This window comes from Hyperolius riggenbachi, chromosome 3 (assembly GCF_040937935.1).
Source record: "Hyperolius riggenbachi isolate aHypRig1 chromosome 3, aHypRig1.pri, whole genome shotgun sequence".
NCBI classification, from domain to species: domain Eukaryota; kingdom Metazoa; phylum Chordata; class Amphibia; order Anura; family Hyperoliidae; genus Hyperolius; species Hyperolius riggenbachi.
This window is the reverse complement of record NC_090648.1, coordinates 62,358,160-62,379,860: the sequence shown is the minus strand read 5'-3', so window position 1 is coordinate 62,379,860 and position 21,701 is coordinate 62,358,160. Positions and strand designations below refer to the sequence as shown.

Below are 21,701 nucleotides of genomic sequence, written 5' to 3'. Positions count from 1 at the left end.
TGAGATGAGAAAGAGGGGCACTTAAACCACACCCCTAGACATGCATACCATAAAGATTTCATAAGAAAATATGTTGTTTTATAATTCAAACCACACTGGTCCTTTTTACCCTGCTTCATTTTCCTTCATATTAACATTTTAAAATTAGTAATATATCAATTTAATGGTTGGGAATAAAGTTTAGAGTCACTTTTTTTTTTAGTAGAGAAATACTGTATATATATTTACATAGAAAGAGGGACAAAAGTCCTGAAAGAGGGACAAATGAGGAAAGAGGGACAGATGGACAGGGCTCCCAAAGAGGGACAGTTGTGGTGCATTGCATTGTGGTAAGCTGTGGTGCCTTATTGTGTGATTGAATAAATACAGTAGATAACGCCCTCTTATACACTACATGAAATGAAAGCACATTATAACATAAATGATAATACACTGGAAGTGGGATTCTGAGTGCTAGAAACGGATAAAGCAGGCGACAACCGCAGTTCGGACAACACATTCCTTAGAAAAGCGTTTACGTAGGTTTGGGTCCTCATGAGCCGCCGTAGCTATCTGCAGTACAGTACACCAGCGCTAGAGGTGCATGGTGCTCAGGGAGAGTGACACAAGTGACTTCCGCCCGGCGGTCATGTTTCTGAAGACCAAAACCCATTGAAGGACAATTGCCGTAGCAGCTCCGGGAGGCGGTACACTTAGAACCCGGAAGTAGATTGGTGTTTGTTGTTAGAAGGTTGTGTCTGCTGTGTGCTGTACAGTGCTGTGGATTGGAAGAGGAGTAGGTTGCCTGGAGGAGGACGTTGTAGCTGTGTAAGAGCACAGGGCGGACAGGGGAAGCATGGTGAGTGTAATATACACATATATCACACAGAGCTCACTGCTCTACACACAGATTGTTGTGAGCCTGGAAATGCCAGCAGTGCCCATACAGCAAAGTGCACTTATCCTTTCAGCCCATTGAGCCCTGCAATGGATCAGTGGCCTGGGATGTGGCTCACTGGAGACCTGTTTAACCCAACCAAACTCAAAGTTGCACATAGAAATCATGTTGATGATCAGGAGGGAAGGCTAGGGTTAGTTATCAAGGGGTTGATGTTTTGTGGGAGAGTTTACAGTAATGGTGGCCAGTAGGGTTGCCAGGTGTCCGATTTTAGACCGGACAGTCCGGTTTTTGGCCGCTGTGTCCTGTCCAAAAAGGCACGTTAAACCGGACAATTAAGATGTCCGGTTTTATGCCTTTTGCCACTTGCCGCCAGTAACTCCGAAACATCCGTTCATCAGCCGTTTCGGAGGTCAGGTCACACCGTGACCGTCACAGAGATCATTCTGCCCGATTAGCAATAGGGATTCGGGAAGCACTACTGTGGATATGGCACCGCCCCTGTTTGTCATCACATCACAATACTGAGATCCGCCTCCAACATGGCGGCCTGTACGGCTCCGAAGTTGCGACATGGTGATGTACGACATGCCGCGCTAACTTGTGTGCGCATGCGCAGTGTCTGTAGTGAGGCTGTCTCCTGATGGTGGGAGCGGGGTTTTCCTGCAGTTTGTAATTCGGCAAAACTGTGCAGGACTCGTCACCAGCAGTATGGCGTTCAACTTCGGATCTGCTACAGGGGCCAGCACTAACCCAGGTAGGAAGATAGTGAGAGATGGGGACACAAAGCTCGGGGGGTGTTGTATAGAAGCAGCACGCTGTCACACATCATGCTTGTCAAACCTTATGTTACTGCTGTCTCTCAACACGATTACAGCAATTGAAATACAGTTTGATTATGAAGTCAGTGTAGCCCGTTTTGGGTAACAGGCCCGCCACCCGTCCGCCAGCGCTGCGCGACCGCTGATTCGCTGCCTGGCTGTCAGTCAAAGGCACAGCCAGCCAGCTTACGCGGCGTAAGTTACGCCAGCTTAACTACCGCCCCCGAGCCCGCGCTTCCCGACGTTGCTACGTGTAATGCTTGTGCATTTACTGGTGAAAAGCGGTCTCTTATTATGTGCATTTACTGGTGAAAAGTGGTCTCTTATGTGCATGTACTGGTGAGGACAGTTAGTGACATGGCTATGTACTCTGTAATGTGCTGCAGAAGATGTCAGTGCGATATAAATACTGTAAAAAACATTTTTTAAAAAGCCCATTGCTTAGCCCCACTCTACATAAAAGTGCGCTTCTGACTCCGCCCCTAACTCCACCCCCTGTCCGGTTTTCTCCATCAGCCGACCTGGCAACCCTAGTGGCCATACATGCTACAATTTTTTTTTCATCCAATCTTACCAATTGTATGTAGTATAAGGGAACTGCCTAAATTATCCTTTCAGTATATTCACTTAATTTATCCTTATACTACATAGAAATGGTAAGATTGTATGAAAAAATTGTACCATGTACCATTAGGTGTAACCTCTCCCACAAAGCCTGTATACAAGAACGAGGACTGCTGCCCAGCAAGGATCGGAGCTCGATCACTTGGGCAAAGGTTTGTGGGTTAAGTCTGTACAGAGGTGCCACTAGCCTGAAGGCAGTGTGTTCTGATGCGATGCAGTGGAGAGGGTGCTAGCATAGTTTAGGGGACTAAACAGGAATCCTCAGAGACTGACCCGATTACCGGGAGGTTTTCTGGGAGAACAGAGCGGCCGGGAAAGACGTTGAGGGACCCCAAGCACTTCAAGGAGCTGGAGCAAGCCCCTGGTAAGTATAAATTGGCCCACACACGCCATCTCAGGTACACTTTAAGCGCCAAGGGCTGCATTCCTCTCTTCTCTGTCCTCCCTCCTTCCCTGCAAATTTGCAAGCTGTGCAGTATTGACAGGGTTTACTTACCTAATTGCAGCTTCCAGCACTGTTCTCCATGGCCACGGCGGAGTCACGTGACACGCTGGCACATACTGATGCCGCTTTGGTGTGTCACATGACGCTGCTGTGGCCACGCTGGGAGCTGCGATTAGGTGAGTTAACCTTGTCATTTTGCACCGCTCGCGACTCTGTAGAGAGGGAGGGAAAAAGAGGAGTCTGTACCTACAGCAGCGGGCAGGATTCATAGCGCTTATTGGCTGCATACAAAGAATGTCTATAGACTGAAAGCTACTCTTTGAATCTTGTGAAGTTTGCCCTAAATGGTATCATTCGGATTTTTAAAAAATCTTGACGTATTCCATTATTGACGAGATTGATTAACAGTTGTAAATACACTAACACTTGTGCATAGCTATTGGTATTTTTTTTATTATGTATTTTATATAGTTTATTTATTTTATTTAAATATTTATATAGCGCCGACATATTATGCAGCGCTGTACAGAGTATATTGTCTTGTCACTAACTGTCCCTCAGAGGGGCTCACAATCTAGTCCCTACCACAGTCCTATGTCATATGTATGTATCGTGTAGTGCATGTATGGTCTAGGGCCAATTTTTTGGGGGAAGCCAATTAAGTTATCTGTATGTTTTTGGGATGTGGGAGGAAACCGGAGTGCCCGGAGGAAACCCACGCAGACACAGGGAGAACATACAAACTCCTTGCAGATGTTGACCTGGCTGGGATTCGATCTGGGGACCCAGCGCTTGCAAGGCGAGAGCGCTAACCACTATGCCACCGTGCTGCCCCGTTCTGACATATTCTGCAGAGCTTTACAAAGTATATAGGCTTTTCACTGACTGTCCTCATAGGCTCTCACAATGGAATCCATACAGTATCCCTAGTCTGATGTCCCTACTTGTTAGGCTGTGGTTAGAATTGGGGCCAGATTCATACTGATGGGTAGGTTTGGCAATTGGGTTGTGGTGAAAGATGGGGTTGAGAGTTTGGTTAAAGCGAATCTGAACTCAGAACTTCCTCTCTGCTCTAAAAGATAAACAACCGCATAATATTTAAAGAAAAACATTTCTTTGTTACAGCTGATACAAATCCTGCAATAAATCAGCAGTGTGTCTACTTCCTGCATTCATGGAAGCAGACATAGGGTTAACATCTGTGTTTACAAATTAGCTGTTCTGCTGAGGCAGCCAGCTGACACATGAGAGATCAAATTACACTTATGATTAGTCACAGATGAGGGGGTATTAAACAGGCTAAACTCTCTAAATACATATAGGGTGTGCTTCTCTATTTTCCTTCTGTACTGTGCAAGAGTTCAGGTCCACTTACATAGGATTTGCTGTCAGATATCACGGCCAAAGTTGTTTTACAATCATTTGTACTAGTGCCAACAATTCTTTTTCATAAACTACTGCATACAAAACTAATAAACTGCGTTCATAAGGCTTAAAGTGAACCTCCGGACTAAAAATCGACTCAGCAGCACTGAAAAGGCTTGGTGTTTCTTTAACAGTTTCACAGCATCAGAACTTTGTTTCTCTCATACAAGCCTCATTTTTAGCTGCACAGAAGAAAACTGCCCGGGCTTTTTTCCCCTGATGCTGTGCAAAGCATGATGGGATTTCTGATGTTGTTGTTCTCTTTCTGCTGTTTTGGTGCAATTTTTTTTTTTTTTTACATTTTGAATTTGACATTTGAAGCCTAGCGTGTGCAGCTGGGAGGGGTAATCAGGACACAGGATAGTTGGAACTGTCTCCTGCTCCTTGTCACCTCCTTTCAACCAAAAAGATGGCTGCCCCCATGACAAAGATGGCAGCCCCCATGAATCACAAACATTTGCCTGTTCTTTTAAAACAGGGTGGGTAAGAGATTATATTACCTATCTATTATAATTAACATAACTAATGTAAACTTGATGACAGTATGTTTGTTTAGGCTGAAATTCCCCTTTAACATTCATTTACACATTCTGTCTTCCCTTAGGGGGAAAGAAAAGGAACCAACAAGTATTACCCTCCAGACTTTGATCCTGCTAAAGTAAGTATGGTCTGCTAGTGTGATGTACAGCGTTTGAGACGTCAGCTGATTTTTGCATATGTAGATGCCTTTAGTACCATATTCCTCATAGCTTCTGACATCTGAGTGCAACCACATAACGTTATCAGTGTGCTTATATTATAAACAGGTTGATTAGGTGAGCTGTCATAAGGGTGTACAATCAAGGTTATGTCATGGTTAGTGACCAGCTTTTAGCTCCATTACACATGAATGAACACCCACTTGGGGTAGATGGGCATTCTTGTTTGGGTAAGCAGCTGAATAAGTTGTGTTTTGAAACACTTACTGCAAAGTTTAGTGCAAATAGGGCAGTTATAAAAGCCATGCTATTCCGCTAAAGTGCTTACACACGGTGGGAGCACAAGCATTTGAACCCTTCAGTCCATGGCATGAAGTAGTTAAAGCAGACCTGAACTCAGAACGTCCTCTTTGCTCTAAATAAGCAACAGCATAATAACCTTTACAGAAAAATATTTATTTGTTGCAGCTGATAGAAATTCTGCAAGGAGTCTACTTCCTGCTTTCATGGAAGCAGACATAGGGTTAACATCCTGTCTTAACCCTGTGGTCCTGTGCCATGAGCTGACACAGCTGAGAGATCAAATTACGCTTCCACTGATTGTGTTATGTGTACACACAAGTTAAGATGGCCATTGGATAGCTCCCTCACAGATCATTATCTGACCAGAGATGGATCTATCTGTATGAATCCCTCCGCACACCACGCACAGATTTTCAATAGTTTACACATGAAATATGTTGATAATCTGTGCGCACCTGGGCCATGTGGAGGGTAGGGGCAGTTTGCTTTCACCTGTCCATGGTGTTGTTCCCGTGTCTTCTTTACTTGCTGGCTTCCTGTCTCTTCACTTCTGAGTCCCGGGCGCCTGTGTGACAAAATGCTATAGAGGGCAAACATTGGGGTAGTGTGGCACGTACCTTACGTGGCCACTAGAGGCCTCTAGTGTTCAGCCTCTAGAATTTGTTACATCACACAGGCACCCTGGGAGTGAAGAGAGAGTGAAGGAGCAGCCAGCGGGGAAAGAGGAGACCGGAATCGGACCGCAGACAGGTGAGGGGTGGTACTAGTGAAAAGTCTGCTCTTCTACACGCTTCCTCCAGGTGAGAGTAGCTTCGTCACTTGTCACAAAATTTCCCAATCGACCAACATTTTCCTACCTGTGCAATCGGGCAATTTCAGCCATTGTGAATCATTTGCGGCATTGATTTCTAGCAGATTGAGTTGGCTGGATATTGATGCAATAAATCTTTGTGTATGGCTACCTTTATTCCATCTTTAAAGGGAAGGTTCAGGGAGGGGAGTGAAAAAATAAAAATCAATTTCCACTTACCTGGGGCTTCCTCCAGCCCGTGGCAGGCAGGAGGTGCCCTCGGAACTACTGAGCCTGCGCAGTACAGCCCGGAGGACGTCCGATGACGTCAGAGCGCCGGCGTGGGAGGCAGAAGTGCCGGGCCTTGGAGCGCAGAAGAGCCCGACCTGGCAGCCGGCCTGGCCAGGTTGGGTCGGCCACCGGAGACCACCGGGAGCCTGCGAAGCGGCGGCGAGGGCACCTCCTGCCTGCCACGGGCTGGAGGAAGCCCCAGGTAAGTGGAAATTGATTTTTATTTTTTCACTCCCCTCCCTGAACCTTCCCTTTAAGACCAGTTCAACTATAAGTGGAGTCTGGTGGGTTGTGCTACCCTTTGGCTTTCCCTATCTCGCTGGAATTCCAGGAGTGAGGTCTGCTGCCATAGTTTGTGCCTCTTTTATCCCACCCTCAGAATGGGAGGTGTTTATGTTCTCACATCAGTTACCAACTGTAGTTTACAATAGACTTAAATAGAGCAGAGCGTTAGTCTTTTATTGAGGAACAGACTAGGTCAGGTAGAGCGGAGTTGCTTAGAAGCCGGGGCTGATCTATTCCTCTTTGTTTTATTTCTCCTTTCAGCATGGCTCTCTCAATCGCTACCGGAACAGCCACCCTCTGCGGGAGCGCGCCCGCAAGCTGTCACAGGGCATCCTCATCATCAGGTAAGAGGCGGGGGGATTCCTTACTATAGCAGAATGAGTACACATTACACCATAGATCTTACTTACTAACCAGACACCTTGTGTACTGAACTCTATTTCACCCAGTTAGCTAATTAGCCCAATCCTGTATGGAGCCTGTATGTATACTGGATTTCTTATGGCCCCCTGCAGAGCCATATATAGGGATGGGGTTCAGAGTGAGCTCAGCCAGTCCCTTCTCTGAACCAGGCTGCAGCTGTAACCTCCACAACCCTTGACTTTGGTGCCCCTAGGGAGTTTGCATCCCTGGGTAACTGCCCATGTTGCCACTATGGAAGAACCAGCCCTGTTCATGCTTTAGATATTAGATGTATACATTTTTCTTATTTTGGTGTATTTCTCCTCCGCCCAGGTTTGAGATGCCTTATAACATTTGGTGTGATGGCTGCAAGAATCACATTGGAATGGGTATGTGTCCCTCTCTTCACCTCTTATCAGACCGCTCTATTATTCCTCATTTCTCATGAGTTATTGTTGTGTGTCTGTCAGGTGTGCGATATAATGCAGAGAAGAAGAAGGTCGGCAATTACTACACCACCCCCATATACAGGTCTGTATGTCACTCTGTAACTAGCAATCAGTACATGGGCATTCCACCAGCTGTAGATGGAACCATGCTTTATTCACATAACTTGTAGATCAGGTGTGTTCATTGCTCTGTGCTGTGATTCCTGTTCCTGTGAATGCCCCTCTGACTTCCTCTGGAACAGGAAGTGACATGCAAGAAGTGAAGTGATGCTCAGACCTGACTACAGGTGTGAGATAAGTAATGCTAGGAATATGCTTATACAGTTTGTGGCAGATCAGGTAGGGAATCAATGTCCTTCAGATATTATCATCGCTATTTATATAGTGCTGACATCTTCTGCAGCTCTTTACATAGTCTTGTACCTTAAAGGACCACTATCCCGAAAAATTTTAAAATGTAAAATACATGTAAACACATACAAATAAGCGTGTTTCTTCCCCAGTAAAATGTGCTATAAATTACCTTTCTCCTATGTAGCTGTCACTTACAGTATTTATTAGAAATCTGATAGAACTGACAGTTTTTTGACTCGCTCATCACGTCATGGGGTATTCTTAGTATTTTATTTATTAGTTACAAAAGCATTCACTATCTATACAAAGATGCAGGCCGTCCCTCCTACCTATTTGCGCACTATTCTGGCAGTTGGACTGAGCCACTGACGTTCACTAAGTGCTTTTAAAAATAAAGAAAACACCCATGAAGAGATGGGCTAGCCTAAAATCTGTCAGTTCTGTCATATTTCTACTATCTACTGTAAGTGACAGAATTTATAGGAGAAAATTCTATATAATAAAGAGTAATTTAAAGCACATTTTACTTTGGGAGAAATTTACTTTTTATTTGCGATGGTGGTCCTTTTTAAAGAGAACCCGAGGTGAGTTCTAACAATGCTAACAGCACACAGAGGCTGGGTCTGCATATACTGCCCAGCCTCTGTTGCTATACTGCTCCCCCCTAAGTTCCCCCTTCGCTCTGCTATGCCTCATAAATCATCAGCCGAGCTGTGCCGGCTGTACTTCTGTAAGTGTCAGTCTCGGCTGCTCCCCCGCCTCCTGCATAGCTCCGGTCCCTGCCTGCTATGGAGGAGGCGGGGGAGCAGCGAGACTGACACTTACAGAGGTAAACAGCCGGCTGCGACACGCTGCTTGACGACAGCTCGGCTGATGATTTATGGGGCATAGCAGAGCGAAGGGGAACTTAGGTGGATTGGGATAGCAACAGAGGCTGGGCAGTATATGCAGACCCAGCCTCTGTGTGCTGTTAGCATTGTTAGAACTCACCTCGGGTTCTCTTTAACTGTCCCTCAGAGGGGCTCACAATCTAATCTCTACCATAATCCTATGCCCATCGTAGTCTATGGCCATCTTTTTTAGGGGAAACCGATGAATTTATTTATATGTTTTTTGGGATGTGGGAGGAAACCGAGGTGCCCAGCGGAAACCCATGAAGACACGAGGAGAACATATAAAACTTGGTGCAGATAGGGTCCTGGCTGGTGTTCAAACCAAGGACCCAGCACTGCAAGGCGAGAGTGCTATCTACTACGCCACCGTTCTGCCAGTTGGTTGTTTACCTGGTATGCTACTCTGTACAAGCAGATATGAGACAGGATTTCATATGAACATTAATAATGATTTGTGCAGAACCAAGCTATAGACACATTGCTCATGTACCACAGCACATGTCCTCTTTAACATTTATGTTGGCCTGTGTTCATGCTGCAGGTTTAGGATGAAGTGTCACCTGTGTGTGAATTACATTGAGATGCAGACAGATCCGGCTTCCTGTGATTATGTCATTGTGAGCGGGGCGCAGAGGAAGGAGGAGCGATGGGATATGAGTGAGAATGAGCAGATTCTCACCACAGGTAAGCGGACAGGTGCTACACACCATGGGGTGACTGCGATGGGATCAGGCGGGCGTGGCAGCGCATTTCACGGTTCCTCGTTTTTTCCTCCTACAGAGCATGAGCAGAAGCAGAAGCTGGAGACGGATTCCATGTACCGGCTGGAGCACGGAGCGGCTGATAAGGAGAAGCTACAGAAGGCAGTGCCATCCCTGTCTGAACTTCAGGAGGCCCAGAGCGCCTGGAAGGATGACTTCGCCCTCAACAGTCTCCTGCGCAGCAAGTTCAGGGTGAGACTGCAGCTCCACCATGGGTTGAGTCCTTTTTCAATATTGTTTAAAATGAAATAAATGTGGCAGCCTCCATATCCCTCTCTCCAGGTGTACTTTAAGTGAACAGACCACTAGACCAGTGGTTCCCAACCTTTTCCGGCCCGGGAAACACTTTCTGACCATATTTTTCTCCGGGGAACGGCGGGGGGGGGGGCGCGGGTGTTTGCGCGACCTAGTGGACAGTGCCGTGCGCAGCAGGCTATAGGGGGGGGGGGGGGGCTGGGGTGCGGCTGCATAGCTAGCATAGTTGCCCCAGTATAGGGAGTTTAGTTGCCCCAGTATGGTTAGTATAGTTACCCCAGTATAGTGCCCCAGTATAGCTAGTATAGTCCCAGTATGGATAGGTAGTGCCCTTGTATAGTGCCCAGTATGGGTAGGTAGTGCCCCAGTATAGCCAGTAAAGTGCCCAGTATAGCTAGTTTAGTTGCCCCCAGTATAGCTAGTTTAGTTGCCCCCAGTATAGCTAGTTTAGTTGCCCCCAGTATAGCTAGTTTAGTTGCCCCCAGTGTAGGTAGTTTAGTTGCCCTCAGTATAGCTAGTACAGTTCCCCCCAGTATAGATGCCCAGGAGGGGGGAAGCAGCGCTAGAAGGAGGGGCAGTGGAGGCAGCGGTGGGGAGGGGGGAAATATCCCCCCTCCCTCACCTGGGACACCTCCTTCTGCCTCTCTCCCCCTCCATTTAGCGGTGGCAAGTGCAGGCTCGGCGGCGAGGAGACATGTGCAGAATTACTCACCACGCCACGTTCCAAGTGCCGGCAGCGTCATGTCGTCACAGATCTCCGCCTTCAATGCCGCCCACTGTGCTTCCGCTAATCAGGAAGCACAGTGGGCGGCATTGAAGGTGGAGATCTGACGACATGACGCTGCCGGCGCTTGGAACGTGGAAGTGGTGAGTAATTCTCCGCATGCCTCCCTGCCCCTGAGCCCGCACTTGCCACCGCTACTCTATGGAGGGGGAGAGAGGCAGAAGGAGAGGTCCCAGGTGAGGAAGGGGGGGGGGATATTTCCCCCCTCCCCACCGCTGCCTCCACTGCCCCTCCTTCTAGCGCTGCTTCCCCCCCTCCTGCGCCCTAGAGTAGGAACAGGTCTGGCGAGAGGCCAGACCTGTACGGCACACCAGGAAACATCCGTGCCGCGGCACAGCGGTTGAAAAACGCTGCACTAGACTACCAGGGAATACCTTAGGGGGAGAAGGGGGAATTAAGCTAATAAGGAAAGCTATTAAGATGGAAGGGGAGGGGGGGCACTAGACTACAAGGGAACGCTATAAGGTGGGGTGAGAGCGACCTCTATAAGGATACCCAAACTGACATGTGACATGAGATAGACATGGGTATGTACAGTACCAAGCACACAAATAACTGCTGTTACTTATTTTTCTTTCTCTGCCTGAAAGAGTTAAATATCAGGTATGTAAGTGGTTGACTCAGTCCTGACTCAGACAGGAAGTGACTACAGTGTGACCCTCACGGATAACCAAATTCCAACTATAAAACACTTTCCTAGCAGAAAATGGCTTTTGAGAACAAGAAAGAGATAAAAAGGGAATTTCTTATCAGTGAGGGTCACACTGTAGTCACTTCCTGTCTGAGTCAGGACTGAGTCAGCCACTTACATACCTGATATTTAACTCTTTCAGTCAGGGAAAGGAAAAAAAAAGGAACACATCATAGTTATTTGTGTGCTAGGCACTGTACATACCCATGTCTATCTCATTATGCCACATGTCACCTCGGGTATCCTTTTAAAAATGTTTTAATATAATTTCAGTGCTAGGAGAAAAGAGTACATAATGCAGGAAAATATAACTTTATTTCAAAATCAAATATTGACACCATACATTGTAGCAGCAACGAGACTCAATTTTTTTTTTAATAAATTGGATAAACAGCCAAGTATAATTTGTGTTTTCTATGTACAGTAACACTTTTTTTATTTTATAACAATGGGTGAAAACTAAGAAACGATTTTCTTTTTCTAGTGTTTTTCCTCTATAAAATGCATAGGTATTAATACTGTAATTCCTGGGGGAAAAAACACTTAAAGGGACTCTGAGCACCTCTCATGGGTATGCCTTTAAGCCAGACGACTTCCAACAATGTTGTGCTATGACCCCTCTGTAGGAGCCTCTTGCAATGGCCATGCGTGTCACTTCCTCTTCCTGATTCATTCAGTGATGCACTTCTCTAACAGAGAAGACAGGGGGTGACCTGGAAGTTATAACATAGCCAAGATGGCAGCCACGATTTTTAAATTGAATGAAAATAGTGTAGAACGGCGATTCAGGCTGCGATATGTGCAGCTAGTGCATGGCAATATTACTGTTACCACCGGCAGCAGGTTAAAGCGAGTTATGCTATTAGCGAGACCCGCGGTACTCGAGTAATGTGAGCGTTGCTACAGTCCTGGCATTACTAAAGTGCATTACCGTAGCAACACTTGCTGTATTCGAGTACCGTGTGTCATGCTAATAGCATAATTTGCTTTACCCTGCTGCTGGTAGTAACGGTAATATTGCCATGCACTGTCTGCACATAGCAATATTACCTCAGCTTTGTGCATCAACCATGATGTAACATATACTTCCATTTCAGAGTTTGCAAGTATGCAGAGACTTTGTGGGATTTAAAGGGAACCTGAAGTGAGAGGGATATGGAGGCTGCCATATTTTTCCTGTAGCAGTACCAGTTGCCTGGCTGTCCTGCTGATCCTCTGCCTCTAATACTATTAGCCATAGACACTGAACAAGCAGGCAGCAGAGCAGGTGTTTCTGACATTGACAGCTCTGAGAAGATTAGCTCCATGCTTGTTTCTGGTGTTTCATCAGACACTACTGCAGCCAAATAGAGTAGCAGGTCTGCCTGGCAAATGGTATTGTTTAAAAGGAAATAAATATGGCAGCCTCCATATCCCTCTCACTTCAGGTTCCCTTTAACCTTCCTGGCAGTAAGCCCGAGCTGAGCTCGGGATATGCCGCGCAGAAGGATTTCTCAGGCCGTGCTGGGCCGATTTGCTCACTTTCTTTTTGCAACACGCAGCTAGCACTTTGCTATCTGCGTGTGCATTCTGATTGCCGCCGCTCCGCGCTCGATCACCGCTGATCGCCGCTCCGTGCCCCTTTGATTTCCTGATCGGAGATCGCCGGAGGCGATCGAAGAGGGCGGGGGGATGCCGCTGTACAGCGGCTATCATGTAGCGAGCCCTAGGCTCGCTGCATGATTTAAAAAAAAATAAAAATTAAAAAATAGTGCTGCGCTGCCCCCTGGTGGTTTCTAATAGACCACCAGGAGGGTTAACATAACTCTCTCCAATTTCACATGAGAGCAAGATGCTTTCTAGACACAGAAGAAAGGAAGGAGGGAGAACGTATTGTCAATGTTCCGGAGGAAATGGAAAATGTGCAGTGTTCAAGCCTGCTTATTCTGTAAATAAACCAAAAGGAAGCACATTTCATCTGTAGCTCCACTTCCTGGTGACATCTGGGTCCTTATTCAAATCACTTTTCCTCTTAAAGAGACTCTGTACAAAAAAAAAAAGTCCCCGGGGGTACTCACCTTGGGAGGGGGAAGCCACAGGGTCCCAATGAGGCTTCCTCCCCCCTTGTAGCTGCAGGCAATCCAGTGCTGGCTCCCCCTAAGCGTCCCGCAATCCTGGCTCGACAAGCTTGACAACGCTTGATATATTTACCTTCCCTGGCTCCAGCGGGGGGCGCTGTTGCGCCTCTCAGGACGGAGATAGGCGGAGCAGAGAGCCATTACTACGCCTGCGCTGGAGCCAGGAAGGTAAATATTTACATCCCCGCTGTTCGGAGGGGTACAGCGAGACCGCCGTGGGACACAGGAGGACGGGGGAAGCCTCAATAGGACCTGGAGGCTTCCCCCACCGAAGGTGAGTACCCCCCAGGGGATTGTTTTTAGTTACAGATTCTCTTTAAGTTTTCTCCTAAGTGATATTTTCACACCTCATCAGTAAAAAGCTTTTTAAGCCACCAGCAAGCAAGAAAACACTAAGAATAATTCTGACGGTACTTCTGCACCCACGTTTTGGTACCGTTTCATTTGCAGAATGCTGAAAAGTTATTTCAAACATGCAAAATGCTCTTCTTACTTAGATCAACCGCAACTCCAAAGTTAAGAGATAAAATGATTTGAATAAGGGCTTTTGTCATGGGTGTCCATAGGAGGGGGCAAGGGGATCATTCACACAAACCCCCAGCACGCTGCAGTGACTTGTGAGATTATCTCTCTGATTGGGCTGCACTTATGATCGCACACCCGCACCCATAAGTTTAAGCCAGTGAAGTTTTGCTTAATGGCCATGCCCATTATAAACTTCCCACCCTTATAATGCTTTCTGCGGACCCCCTAGTGTTGTAGCATAACCATGGATAGGTCAAATGCCCAACTGCAGTGGAAGTTTTACATATTGCGTTTTCACGCTACTTTGTAGTTTTGTTTATAGGGCCTTCCTTACTTGATTTAAGGGCTCGTTCACACTAGGTCCAGAAACCTATCTGTTGCTCCGTATTTCAGGCTGGATCAAAACCGGAGCCATGGATACCAGTGTTTTAGATAGCAGCTGTCTTCACAAAAAACGGATCCGTCTGCATTTGCGGGGACCTGTTTTCAAAACCTGAACGGAAGGTCCGGATCTGCTGCATTTTCCCGCAACACATATGGATCCTGATACACGGAGGGGTAGTGGTAGGCAATAGGAAAACTGATCCCCCTCTACACAGGCAGATTTGGGCACAGAAACGGATCCGTTTCTGTGTCACAGTCTGTGGGGGGAGAGGGGGCCGTCGTGCTGGAGGGGTATAGCAGGCAGGACTGGGGTATCAGCGGGGACCCCCCTCACCTGGGTCTCCCATCCCCGCTACCCCTCCAGAAACATGCCGCAAAACTTGTTACAATGTATAGCAGCGGCGAGTGGGGAGCTTACCTTCTCCTCCTACTTCCTCCGCTCGCTGCCTGCAATGCTGCCCTCCGAAGTATAGAGGGCAGCATTGCAGGCAGTGATGCGGCGAGCAGAGGAAGTAGGAGGAGAAGGTAAGCTTCCCACTCGCCGCTGCTATACATTGTAACAAGTTTTGCGGCATGTTGCTGGAGGGGTAGCGGGGATGGGAGACCCAGGTGAGGGAGGGAGGGGACGTTCCCACTGACCGCTGCCAACCCCGACCTGCTTGCTATACCCCTCCAGCATGGTGGCTGCTTCTCCCCCATGGCTGGGCATATCTTTCCATGGACTGTAAACGTATGCATTTTGGGAAAAACGGGGGGAGGGAAAAAAAAAAGTTTAGAAAAACTGATCCGTTTGAAAAGGATCTGATCCTGAATGGACCAGTGTGGACCTAGCCTTATTCTATTTTCTAAACCTAGGTGGAGAAAAAGCAGATCCGAGAGGAGGAGGAGAAGGACCAGGCTCTGCTGAAGAAGACATCATTGGATCTGAAGCTCCTCCCAGAGACAGAAGAGGATAAGAAGATTGCGTCTCTGCTGAAGTACCACAGCCTGGAGTGTAAGCACATGGGAGGCATTGGGGGGGGGCAAAGGGAACAAGGAGGAAAGAGAATATCAAATGACAACTTTTTAACAGTCTCTTCAGTACAAACTTTCTACTTCTAGACTATTGACTAAAATGGCTAGAAAATGGGCTGCAATGCAACCTTATTTAGGAAACAAAAGTCAGTGATTTAAAAAGTGCTTTTTTGGTGTACCAGAGTCGAAGCTCGGGTACAAAATCACATACTTGCCTAAGAAAAGGGAAGCCTCTTGATCCTAGAGAGGCTTCCCGTGTTGCCCTTCGGTCCCCTGTTGCCAGCTGTGGACCCTCCCAAAGATTACCGACAATGGGCTTGTCGATGATCTGTTCGGGACTGGGCTCCTCTTCAAGCAACAGTACTGCGCCTGCACAAGTAAGGCCGCGCCTGTGCAGTAAGACAGAGCTGCTCGTGCACAAGCGCCCCCATGCTTCTGCGCAGGCGCGGGCTGGGCTCATGTTGCTGCAGCACGGCGGCGCTAGTGCCAGAAGAGGAGCGCACACCTAATCAGCTTGAGGCAGCAGCTATGGGGGACCAGAGGACAGCGAGGGAAGCCTCATTAGCATCCAGAGGCTTCCCTCTCCTTAGGTAAGTACCTGGGTTTTTTTGGAGGGGGGGGGGTTATGTTGGCCTTTGGTTCTGCTTTAAGCAAACCTGTCAGATTTTATTTATATATTTTTTTGTTTTCGAAATATCTCTTATATAGCAGAAAGTCACTAAATAATGCAGGCAAAGCATCAATAAAAGTTTCAAAACCTTCATCGTACTACAGAAAAAGTACATGTATAAGTCAGGTGGTGAGACCAAATGGTAAAAAGAATAAACATAAAATGTAGCAACAGTATGCCTTCTGAAAGGCAATAGTCAAACAGAGCAGAACATGCTGCTCAAATCACTACTGAAATAAAACACAATTTTTGCTGATTGCCGTAAGGTACACTATGCCTGTGACATTTTGCCAAACCATTTCCACGGGAAATAACCCATATACTGTGTGCAGTTAGAACAGGGGCAGCTGCCTATCAGTGGTGGCTGATAATCTACACGCAACAAAAGTGGAGGCAGAGCAGCGATACAAGGTGGCCCCTGTATGCAGCAACGCTGCTACTGCTCGCAGGCCGCATGGAATTAACAACTGTAGAGAGCTTTGTGGGCCACCAGAAAAGGCTCAGCGGGCTGCATTTGGTCCCTAGGCCAGACTTTGGACATGCCTACTTTAGAGGGACCCAGCTCCGGGACAGTGGGCGTAAGGGTGATCGGGGAAGCTTCTGAAGGCATCCCTCTGAGTTATCTCTCTGGAATCCCCCCTCCCCTCTTTAGTCACGTATGATTTAAAGAGACTCTGTAACCTCAAAAACATCCCCTGGGGGGTACTCACCTCGGGTGGGGGAAGCCTCCGGATCCTAATGAGGCTTCCCACGCCATCCTCTGTCCCACGGGGGTCTCGCTGCAGCCCTCCGAACAGCCAGCGACAGACCCGACTGTAAAATCAATATTTACCTTTGCAGGCTCCAGCGGGGGCGCTGTGGCTGATTTCCGCTCCGAACTACACGGAAATACCCGATCTCAGTCGGGTCCACTCTACTGCGCAGGCGCCGGAAACTTGCGCCTGCGCAGTAGAGCAGACCCGACGGCGATCGGGTATTTCCGTGTAGTTCGGAGCCGTCAGAGCGCCTGCGCAGGAGCCGGGAAGGTAAATAATGACGTCATCTTGTTCGGAGGGCTGCAGCGAGACCCCCGTGGGACAGAGGACGGCGTGGGAAGCCTCATTAGGATCCGGAGGCTTCCCCCACCCGAGGTGAGTACCCCCCAGGGGATCTTTTGATGTTACAGATCCTCTTTAAGGTTTTCGGTGGTCCACAGTGCTCTTTTTCTGTAATCTGAAGGTTTCTCTGTGCAATGGTGAGGGGATGTGAGTGACCCAAGGTCCTGGTTTTCTGCATGTGGAACAGGAAAAAGTGCTTGAAGGGTAGTTGTGCAGATCAATGATGAGCAGTACAGCAGTTAGTCAGACAAGCCAATGATCAGCAACAGAGCAGGAAGTCAGCCATGCAGGGTTCAGCAACAGTTCCGGTAGTCAGACAAGCCTGTGATTGACAACAGAGCAGGAAGTCAGCCAGGCAGGGTTCAGTAAGTTCCGGTGTAATGTCTGATTGCGCTGCCCGGAAGCTCCCTTCCACACTGAGTAGCACGCATGCGCAGTGTGAAGATAATTATGCTGCTGGAGGTAAAATAGTAAATATCTTCACTTCCACACCTCTTACACTCAACAAATTTTCAGGGTAGGGAGGGCCCCCCCCCTCCACCCCCGAACTACCTCTATACCAAATTGCAGCGCCCGCTGGTTCTGGAGATAGATTACAGAAACCTATCTCGGGAATCAGCAGGTCTCGGGGGCTGCAATTTGGCATAGAGGTCGTTCTGGGGGTTCCCTCCCTACCCTGAAAATGTGGGGAGTGTAAGAGGTGTGGAAGCGGAGATATTGATTATTTTACCTCCAGCAGCATCATTCAATAGGAAATGTGGCCACACTCCTACTGCGCATGCGGGGCAGCACAAATCCACAGGCAGCGTAATCAGACACAACACCGGTAGTCAGACAAGCAAGTGATTGGTAACAGAGCAGGAAGTCAGCCAGGCAGGGATTGGCAACAGTTTGGGCAGTCAGACAAGCTAGTAATCGGCAACAGAGCACAAAGTCACCCAGGCAGGGTTCGGTAACCGTTCTGGTAGTTAGACAAGCAAGTGATCGGCAACAGAGCAGGAAGACAGCCAGGCAGGGTTTGGACATCCCAGGCTATTGCAGTAATCCTGGGAGTCTGGGCTTGTGTAAAGTGGATATTGTTTACTGAGATTCTCATACTTTTCTCCATGACAGCCTATGAAAAACGCCAGGAGAAGAAACGTTCGGAGATCTCTAGCCGCTCCTGGTTTTTCCGGGGAAGTGATGGCAAGATCCAGCCAACAAATCGCTCCCTGAAGAACCTGAAGATCCGGCCTAAACCACCATCCAGCCCGGCAACGTCTGCTGTAACACTTGGAGTTTTACGCCGGGCATCAAAAGAAGGGAATGGAGAGGAAAAGACTGCAAGCCAGAGCGAGGACACGCCTCTGTCCGCACAGGAGGATGATGGGAAATGGCAGGAGAGCACCGTACACTTACAGACAGAGGGCGAGAGTCCTCATACACAGACTGTCAATAACACAGGGACCCCCAGACAACCGCCTGCCACTTCCTGCCTTGTACCAGACTATTCCGACTCCAGCTCTGAGTCAGAGTCATAAGCTACAACCTACAGAGTTAATTTATTCTACTTATTATTTTATATTAAAAGGACCTGCCACTATTGCAGTATTTCACTCCTTTTTTAATGGGATATGAGAATTGATAATGTTCTTCTATGTTCAGTGTGACAGAGGTGGACCATGTGAATGTGTTTTGGGCAGAGATCTAACCAAGTCTATGCTGCTTTGTTTCCTAGGAATCTCTTCTATATTCATCTGTTCTACATAAGGGAACCTGTCATATCGCAGAGTTTGAGCAAGCTAAAAATTCTAAGGGTGCTTATACATTACTCGATTTTTGGCATCAATATCTGCCTGATTTGATCATAATTATTAAATCTGGCAGAGATTGTTGCCTCAACATGGCCAGTGAAACCTATCGCTGCGATTGATCTCAGCTGAATCGATCGATCAGGCATGGGGGGGGCTTAGCGGATTCTGAGACACATTACATGGGGCGTTGGCCTAGCTGCAATTTACCATAGATTTCATTCTGGAATTTATTGGAAATATGTGGGCAGGCAATAGGACCCTCTCTGATCAGATACGATCAGAGAAAGGATCTATCTGATGGTCGATCTGATGGACATCATCTAATGTATGGCCTCCTTAAAGTGAACCTCCGGACTAAAAATCTACTCAGCAGAACTGAAAAGGCTTTGTAATTTAACAGTTTCACAGCATCAGAACTTTGTTTTTCTTACCAAAGCCTCATTTTTAGCTGCATTTTTAGCTAAGCTCCACCCATCAAAGAAAACTGCCCGGGCTTGTTTTCCATGATGCTGTGCAAAGCATGATGGGATTTCCTATGTTGTTGTTCACGTTGCCTAGCAACTAGGAGGGGTGATCAGCACACAGGACAGTTGGAACTGTGTCTCATGCTCCCTGTCACCTCCTTTCAACCAAAAAGATGGCTGCCCCCATGAAATCAAACATTTGCCTGTTCTTTTAAAACAGGGTGGGTAAGAGATTATATAACCTATCTATTTTGATGAACATAACTCATGTAACTTAATGACAGTATGTTTGTTTAGGCTGAAGTTCTTCTTTAAGTGTTGCAGTTTTATAAGTGTATGCGATTAACATTCCCCTCACCCTGGGGACCTCTGCTGTGTGTATAGATACACCTCTTGAACAACCACTGGCGATCATTTCAGGAACAGCTGTACAGATGCTGCTCGGAAAGCCTGTACAGCGCTATGAAGAGTGGAAGGAGGCAACAACGTTTGACACAGAATCGTTAAACTATTTAGTCCTCTACTACTTTCATTTGTGATCGTTTTGGGTGATAATAATCTAGCTTCTGTACATAGCTTGTGCTATGGGGAACTGGTTGTGGACTAATATTGTTTTATATAGCTTAGAGGGAACCTAAAGAGAGAGGTATATGGAGGCTGCCATGTTTATCTGCTTTTAAACAATACCAGTTGCCTGGCTAACCTGCAGTAACAAGCAAGCAGCTAATCTTGTCAGATCTGACAATAATGTCAGAAACACCTGATCTGCAGCTTGCTTGTTCAGGGTCAATGGCTAAAAGTATTAGAGGCAGAGGACCAGCAGGACAGCCAGGCAAATGATATTGCTTAAAAGGAAATAAATATGGCAGCCTCCATATACCGTATATACCCGCATATAAGCCGACCCCCCCCCCCAACTTTTACCTGAAAAACCAGGAAAAATGATTGACCCCCATATAAGCTGGGGATAGGAAATGCTAGATTGGTGCAGGCCGCGTGATCCCCCCAGTGTGTCCCAGTATAGCTAGTATAGTGCCCAGTATGGGTAGGTAGTGCCTCAGTATAGCTAGTATAGTGCCTCAGTATAGCTAGTATAGTGCCCAGTATAGCTAGTATAGTGCTCAGTATAGTGCCTCAGTATAGCTAGTATAGTGCCCAGTATGGGTAGGTAGTGCCTCAGTATAGCTAGTATAGTGCCTCAGTATAGCTAGTATAGTGCCTCAGTATAGCTAGTATAGTGCCCAGTATAGCTAGTATAGTGCCCAGTATAGCTAGTATAGTGCCCAGTATAGGTAGGTAGTGTCCAGTATAGCTAGTATAATGCCCAGTATAGCTAGTATAAAGCCCAGTATAGGTAGGTAGTGCCCCAGTATAGCTAGTATAGTGCCTTGTATAGGTAGGTAGTGTCCAGTATAGCTAGTATAATGCCCAGTATAGCTAGTATAGTGCCCAGTATGGGTAGGTAGTGCCCCAGTATAGCTAGTATAGTGCTCAGTATAGCTAGTATAGTGCCCATTATAGCTAGTATAGTGCCCCAGTATAGCTAGTAAAGTGCCCAGTATTGGTAGGTAGTGCCCCAGTATAGCTAGTAAAGTGCCCAGTATAGCTAGTATAGTGCCCAGTCTAGGTAGGTAGTGTCCAGTATAGCGCCCTCCCGCTCCCCCCGCGGCCACCGCTGCTATTACGTGCTCAGCCAGCGGCCGCTTCCTCTAATCCGGGTTCCCCTCTCCAACCTTATGCATATAAGGGTTTCACAGCAGCGCGCCCGGCGCTGCTGCTGTGATGAGGCAGGAAAGAGCGCGGCTTCCTGTAGCTGCGATGTGTATCGCCGTTACCAGGGGAACCGCTCTTTCCTGCCTCGTCACAGCAGCGTGAAACACTTATACGCATGGAGTTAGAGAGGGGAACCCGGATTAGATTAAGCGGCCGCTGGCTGAGCAGGTAATAGGAGCCGGGGGACCGCGGACTACCGACCACCACGGACCAAGACTCGCATACAAGCCGACCCCCCCCCCAACTTTTGGCCCCCTTTTTGGGGGTTCAAAAATTTGGCTTGTATGCGAGTATATACGGTACCTCTCATAGAATGTCCTCATACAGAACAGCATTATAACCTTTAAACAAAAAACATTTCTTTTGTTACAGCTAATACAAATCCTAAAATAAATCTGTACAGTTTCTACTTCTTGATTTATGGAAGCAGACATTGTTAACATCCAGTGCTTTCAAATGAGCTTATCTGCCATCTCTGCCGTGGCAGTCATGTGACATCACCAATACTGATAGGTGTGTCTTGAGGATATTTTTGGAGGTTTTCAGGAGTATGACGGATAGGCTGTGGTAGTGAGTTCCAAAGGAGAGGTGACACTCGTGAGAAGTCCTGGATGCCAGAGTGAGAGGAGGTGACCAAGCAGGACAACAAGGTCTCTTGGGAGGAGTAAAGGTTCCGGAATACATGATATTTGGAGTTTAATAAGGAAGTGTATGGA

At 47.3% G+C, this 21,701-nt stretch overlaps 1 protein-coding gene across 1 annotated transcript; it reads left to right on the top strand.

Moving 5' to 3' along the window:
- The first annotated feature begins 578 nt into the window (after nucleotides 1–578).
- YJU2B (YJU2 splicing factor homolog B) lies at nucleotides 579–18,537 on the top strand. The gene is made up of 9 exons (XM_068272167.1): nucleotides 579–838; nucleotides 4,797–4,850; nucleotides 6,821–6,903; nucleotides 7,295–7,350; nucleotides 7,432–7,492; nucleotides 9,199–9,341; nucleotides 9,438–9,610; nucleotides 15,030–15,168; nucleotides 18,069–18,537. The coding sequence occupies exons 1-9, from the start codon at nucleotides 836–838 to the stop codon at nucleotides 18,473–18,475; spliced, it is 1,119 nt and encodes a 372-aa protein (XP_068128268.1). The 5' UTR covers nucleotides 579–835; the 3' UTR covers nucleotides 18,476–18,537.
- Nucleotides 18,538–21,701: the final 3,164 nt, after the last annotated feature.

Bases quoted from the DNA above. Each gene is read 5' to 3' on its own strand.
- YJU2B (XM_068272167.1), top strand. The intron at 7,351-7,431 runs GTATGTGTCCCT...TGTGTCTGTCAG, and splicing joins CAAGAATCACATTGGAATGG to GTGTGCGATATAATGCAGAG. The intron at 15,169-18,068 runs GTAAGCACATGG...TCTCCATGACAG, and splicing joins GAAGTACCACAGCCTGGAGT to CCTATGAAAAACGCCAGGAG.